This window comes from Hordeum vulgare, chromosome 3H (genome assembly GCF_904849725.1).
Source record: "Hordeum vulgare subsp. vulgare chromosome 3H, MorexV3_pseudomolecules_assembly, whole genome shotgun sequence".
Classification (NCBI taxonomy): domain Eukaryota; kingdom Viridiplantae; phylum Streptophyta; class Magnoliopsida; order Poales; family Poaceae; genus Hordeum; species Hordeum vulgare.
Genome location: NC_058520.1, coordinates 296,927,771 through 296,934,187, shown reverse-complemented (window position 1 = coordinate 296,934,187; position 6,417 = coordinate 296,927,771). Strand labels below are relative to the sequence as shown.

The 6,417-nt window shown below is 41.0% G+C and overlaps 1 protein-coding gene across 2 annotated transcripts; it reads right to left on the bottom strand.

The window, feature by feature from the left end:
- Positions 1-301: 301 nt before the first annotated feature.
- LOC123443683 (DEAD-box ATP-dependent RNA helicase 15) lies at positions 302-5,623 on the bottom strand. 2 transcript variants are annotated; one of them, XM_045120182.1, is made up of 13 exons: positions 5,525-5,589; positions 5,385-5,439; positions 5,169-5,289; positions 4,970-5,070; positions 3,923-4,095; positions 3,605-3,836; positions 3,356-3,474; positions 2,662-2,718; positions 2,375-2,559; positions 925-1,069; positions 762-845; positions 603-666; positions 302-487 (listed from the first exon to the last, which is right to left on the bottom strand). In XM_045120182.1, exons 3-13 carry the CDS (start codon positions 5,282-5,284, stop codon positions 477-479), a joined length of 1,287 nt encoding a protein of 428 aa, XP_044976117.1. In that variant the 5' UTR covers positions 5,285-5,289; positions 5,385-5,439; positions 5,525-5,589; the 3' UTR covers positions 302-476. The 2 variants fall into 2 exon arrangements, 1 of the variants encoding a protein (XP_044976117.1); XR_006630771.1 differs by lacking the exons at positions 302-487; positions 603-666; positions 762-845 and adding an exon at positions 1,141-1,252 and having other exon boundaries at positions 971-1,069; positions 5,525-5,623.
- Between the last annotated feature and the right edge of the window lie 794 nt (positions 5,624-6,417).

Sequence of the window (6,417 nt, the reverse complement as noted above, 5' to 3'; positions counted from 1 at the left end):
TCACACATTTTGCTCCGTATATAGTCTACTAGTGAAATCTCTAAAAGATCTTGTATTTAGAAACGGAGAGAGTATCATATGCTAGTATCATGGGATAGTTCATTTATTGCAATACATGACGCATAATATCATAATATTTAATATGATACGGTATCATAATATGATACTCAACCCTCTTTTGTTTCATTTAATTTTATGACACCTCATCAAAATTACCTAGTTGGCATGCATTGATACTACTTATGATACTCCCATTCCGAGCAGCCTAATAATATCCTCACAAACATGATGAACACCAACATTTCCAATAGGTTCCTTAACAACCATAAGTCTGAGTACTACAATAAAATACTCAGCAGATTCAATCGCTGATTAGGTACAACTGGAGCATCTCTTACATCAAAGTTTATGCAATCCAATAGAAATGTCAAGGTGTTGTGCTGAAAAGCAAACCCTCGCAGCCCCCACTTGGATCTTCAAGATGGCACTAGCAATTGTAGTTGATAATACGAGATGAGTTGTTGGGAATTCAAGAAACAACATTATATGGGTATCAAACTACGCCACCACTTGATCTGGGATAACAAGATGGTAATACTTACTGTATGTTGAAGTGTCGATCTGCTCAGGCAGCTCCTTGATGTCAACCTCAAACCTTTCTTGCACCTTTAAATAAAATATGTACGAAATTTCAGTTAGGCTGCACTCCACTCATTGAGAACGTCAAATAAGTATCAATTAAACGTATCAGTTTTACAAACCTGATTGAGAACGTCAGAGTCAGAGGCAGAAGCAACAAATGTTATTGCAAGCCCTTTGGTTCCAAAACGCCCAGCCCTTCCAACCTGTGGAGGTGGACCATGTTATGTTAGCCATAGATATAAGAACACCTAATCACAATCAGTACGGCGAAGTTAAAATTACCCTGTGCAAGTATGTATCAGCAGAATCGGGCATGTCATAGTTTATGACAATATTGACACGCTCAATATCAATCCCCCTGCCAACTAAATCCGTAGCCACAAGGATCCTCTTGTGCCCCTCCTTGAAGTTCTTATACCGGGTCAGCCTATCCAAGAAACAATATTAGCTAAAACTCAGGAGCAAATACTGAAAACTGCAAATGCTCCCAACGATTACCGAGTCATTAAAGCTGCTGGGTACCAACTCAAAGGCTAGTCTGTAATTAATCACCTAGCTAGTACTCAAAGCTGTGTTGCAGACTGATTGACCAGTCTTTACACTTGGTTGCCTGCTAATGCAATAACAAAGCCTGTTAGGCCCAAACAAGTTGGGGTAGACTAGAGTTGAAACCCATAACATCTAGAAACCTAGTCGTGGTTTTGGCACGTGGATGGCTAACTTCCACACACCCCTGTCCATGGTTAGTTTTTTGGTGATATCCCAGTCCTTCAGATCTATCTTTATGGACTCCTTCCATGTCAAGTTTGGTCTACCCCGACTTCTCTTCACATTATCAGCACGATTTTCGCTATGCACCGGCACTTCTTCTGGAGGCTTGCGTTGCATATGCCCAAACCATCTCAGACAATGTTGGACAAGCTTCTCTTCAATCGGTGCTACCCTAACTCTATGACATATCTCATCATTCTGGACCCGATCCTTTCTTGTGTGACCACATATCCATCTCAACACGCACATCTCTGCTACACCCAACTGTTGGATGCGTCGCCTTTTAGTTGGCCAACATTCTATGCCATACAGCATCGTAGATCGAATCACCATCCTATAAAACCTTGGTGCCCCACATTGGCACTCTCTTAAACGATTTCACAATCCTTTTGCAGGCATTGACCCCAAATATCAGAAGGTGTCCTTCTAAAGTACCACCTGCCCATCAAGACCATAGAAGTACTACCTCCTCTTTGTGCCTAGTAATACCTAGTAGTACCTTAGTTCTACTAGGCCTAAAACTTTTTGATTCCAAAGTCTATCTTCACAGCTCTAACTTTCTATCAACCCCCATCCAACTATCGTCGATTAGCAAACTAATGGCATGATCTAAATTCTCAAATCATCCAAAGATAGGAACAATTACTGAAAGCTGAAAAATAATACAAACTGTGACTGTACATAATAATACTCCCAATAGAAGTCATAAAGTTGAGCCGAGTTGCTGGGGGTAAAAACTAAAAGGCTAGTCTATAATTAGTCACCTAGCTAGTAGTCAAAGCTGGGTTGCTGACTGAAGAACTAGTCTAAAATTAGTCACCTATGAACTGCAAAAACGTCTTATATTTAGGTAGAGGTAGTACTAAAATATGAGGACAGCAGACCATTATTTTGTAAATAATAAAGGCTAATCTTACAAACAAGAAATCCACGACAATCAGAACGTATGCAGAACACATACCTCTCCTCCTGTGTCATTCCAGAATGTATGCAGATTGCAGGAAAATTGCATTCACAGAGCAGCCTGTTAAGTTCTGAAGCCCTACCAACACTTTTAACAAATATCACAATTTGGTTGAAGTCGAGCGCATCTAAGAGATCATTCAATTTTCGATTCTTCTCCGCCTCACTTAGTTTAATATAGTGCTGGAATCAGGACAAAAATGTTGACGCAGTTGATAAAGAATGAGGTCAGGTCGACACGAGATGAATGAACAAAATGTACAAATGGCTAGTGGTTTACTGTACCTGAACTAGACCATGAAGGGTCAGTTTAGCCTCGTCATCAACATAAATTTCCATGGGCTGTAAGGTGACAAATGACAAAGATATTAGAACTCTGGCAACACTAGCCACTCCAAACGAACGACATAAAAATTCTTCACTTTGTCTGAATTTTCAGTCTCCTCCAGGAGCTTCATTTATGTATGATTGGCACTGCAATTTGTGAAACAATAGCCAAAAAAATTGCAAGAGTGCTTTGCCATAAGAGTTCCGGTCAAGAGAATCTGCTTTGTCTGCCTTCACCATGAGAAGGGTAGGAGAACCAGAAGCAGTGTGCTCAGATCCGATGGAAACCAAAAGTGTGGAGGCCACAGAAAATTTGAGAAAACGCCCACTGGACTTAAAACCTCTAACGACATTGGTGCCTACCAACCCCAATTCTCAAGTTCTTGATGAATGTTTCACAATTCACATTGAGAACAAAAGACTTCAGTCCGTCGCAGCCCATTGGAATGTGCACAGATACCAATTGACAGACCAAGATGTATGTAGCCGCATAACTCAATCCACCAAAATGATCAATATGATCAGCAAGCAACTAGCAACTCTACTGACAACAAATTACCACCTCCCCTATCTATGTACGAGCATAACCACCAGAAAGGAGGAAGGTTTTAAATAGGAAGAAGAATTAGAGAAATGAGGTGCATGACATTACATCTTGCATAAATTTCTTGCAAACCGGGCGAATCTCCTTGCTGAGTGTTGCTGAAAACATCATCACTTGTTTATCATGGGGTGTCATCTTGAAGATCTCCTGGACATCTCGACGCATGTCTGGAAAATATTACATAGGTTAATACCAGAACCCTGAACTACAGAAAAACTGGCATGTAAACAGAAACTTATGCTTAAGTGAACTGAACTATCATAAAAATTGAAAAATGGCCTGGAACCAGCAGCCTACCAAGTGAATCAAGCATCTTGTCACATTCATCAAGAATGAAATGCCTCACATTCTTCAATGAAAGGTCCTTGTCTCTAGCCAGAGCTAGGATCCTTCCAGGTGTGCCAACCACAATGTGAGGGCATTCATTCTTCAATAAATCCTTGTGTTTTTTTATGTGAACACCACCATAGAAGACAGCAACTTTAGTTTCTGACAGGTACTTGCTAAACCTCTCGAATTCATGGCAAATCTACAATATATTAAGTAAAAAAGACAATTAGCATCAGCAGGCATATCTGACATTTATAGAATAAAACTGAAAAAAATGTATGCAACCTGGTATGCCAACTCTCGTGTATGGCATAACACAAGTGCAGCTACTTGACCAGCAACCGGATCGATCTGCTGGAGAGTTGAGAGGACAAAAACAGCAGTCTTGCCCATCCCAGATTTTGCTTGACAGATGACATCCATTCCAAGAATGGCTTGAGGGATGCATTCATGTTGCACTGATGTGGAGCCAAACAAAATAGGAGTAGCACCAGTGAGAAATATTTAACCTTCTGGGCCCACTAATGGAGAGTTTTACCATATCCTCTCCTCCGACTGAAAATGTCAGAAGAAATTATACCTGCACATCAGCAATACAGAGAATTTATGGTCACATTGGGATATACTAAAATATAACATACTAAAAGATGGATGTTCAAATATGCTTATTTGATTTTGTATTAGGAATACTGGATCATGGGGGGAAAAATCTTGTTCTTGGCCCAGTTATACGATTTGCATTTTTCCTTCATCGTGCTAGCACGTTCGGTTCTTAGCATGTTAACTATCCTTAATAGAAAATCTATTATAACAACTGAGTGCATAAGTGCTTTGATGCCCGGGGCATGTATTCAACTCAGCTAACAGAGTAACTCATAAGTAAGCACCGGGGAAGAGTAAAACAAATGAAACAAGTTTTTTTTGTGCGTGTGTCTTGCATTCACTGTTGAATGTATACTAATCTTACTGACCAAAAGGTGAAACTTCAGCAACCAATCTAATCAAGCAAAGCTAAGATGTGTCCATGACAGGGATTACAAGAAACAAATATGACTATACCAAAAGAAACAATTGTATGCTGTGTCTCCTTTTTGACAATGCAGTTTTGGCTGAATCTCTCTATAAGCATTCTTGTCATTATCATTAACCAGTGCGCTGGTCTCAGCTCTGAATCCATAGCAATGAAATTGGATAGCCGTTGGCAGTGCAATTACGACTCTTATCAACTAGTTCTATATGTGCTCAACAAACAAAAAATTGCAATTCAAGAGTCCACAACGTACTATTTATGTAGATCCAATTCTGGTGGCTCTAAAATTTTAAAGAACTTGCCTTCGGAAGGATGCTCAAACCCACAGTCCTGGATCGCACGGAGCAGCTCTGGCTTGAGCAGGAAGTCCCTGAACCCTGAGCTGTGGATTCCCACGTACCCCCTGTCCAAAGACCACAAATCATACCAGGTGAGATAAGATCCCTCAACCACGAGCCCTAGCAAGAAAAGTAAAAAAGTAGAAGCATCGACGGCACGCACTTCTTGACGACGTCAACGGAAGGGTTGGCGGCTGCGCCGTCGACGGCGTTCTCCACCTCCTCATCGTAGTCGACAAGATCCTCCTCGTACACCTCGTTGTCCTTGGCTTCTCCCATCCCGGCTGCGCATAGCGAACAGTGGTTAAGCACCGCGGGACACGAACCCACGCAAATCCAACAAAGTTAGCATCGCAACAGCAGCCACAAAAGCACCAACCTCAGGATCTCAGACAAGGAAGAGAGGAAGAGCCGTGGTATTTCGGGCGAGAGGGCTGCAAAGAGAGAAATCAGAGTTTAAGGCTGCATGCGCAGGGATTAAACGCGTGCTGTATTGGATTCGGGATCTAGGGTTCTTGCCTCTTGGGGCGTACGACCTAGGTACTCTATTAGGGACTGCTGCGACTATGCGGGAGGGGGCACAGAACTTGGGTGTGCTCTGTTTGAGGATTTGTCGCAACAAGACGGGTTGGACCCGTGGGCCGGCCATTCTTAAACGTGTCACGCGTGCCGGCATATCATATACACGCAGATACACATTATACCTCTCTATATAAGCATCGTCGAAAAAAGATTAAACCGATATATCATTTTAAAATTTACGAAGTCATTTTAGATGTTTTGTCGTTGATAAAAATGTCTCCTTGCACTAAAAACGTGTCGCTGAAAATCCTGAAATAAATCTAAAATTAATGCAAGCACGAGGATTTAAACATTGATGGACTTGTAATACCAATATTTCTCTAACCTTTCAACCACAAGTTGGTTTACCGTCAGCATGCACGTTTATAAGAGCATCTTCAATAAATGACCTATATATTTGAAGATGTAAAAAACCCTCATAAACCCACTAAACATCACTAAAAATGTTTTTACACCAAGAAAATACACAACTCCAACAAATTATGTATATTTGATGATGTAAAATTACTATTCAACACATAATGTATTTTTACCTAATAATTAAGCATCTATCGCCGCTTCCATCCGCTCACCGTTGCGGCATTTATGTAAAAAAATCCTTGTACTTTTTGATAATTGAACTCGTAGTCCCATTTTAAGTGGGTGTCTCGGAAAATGTTTCGTATTTGCACAAAACTCTCGTCGTCTGCGAAGCCGCGATCATTTTGTAACAGCCCGAGACCGACGCTTCCGAAGATTTCCGTTTTATTCTGTTGTCGTCGTGTGATCTATTTGGTTGTCGCATTCATCATGCGCATCATCTGCATAGCATTGACACTCTCTTGTCGTTA

Excerpts from the sequence above, each read along its gene's own strand:
- LOC123443683 (XM_045120182.1), bottom strand. The coding sequence starts at position 5,284 with ATGGGAGAAGCCAAGGACAACGAGGTGTACGAGGAGGATCTTGTCGAC. Across the intron at positions 3,837-3,922 it reads CACGAGAGTTGGCATACCAG|ATTTGCCATGAATTCGAGAG; the intron begins GTTGCATACATT and ends AATATATTGTAG. Across the intron at positions 2,719-3,355 it reads GCAAGAAATTTATGCAAGAT|CCCATGGAAATTTATGTTGA; the intron begins GTAATGTCATGC and ends GTCACCTTACAG.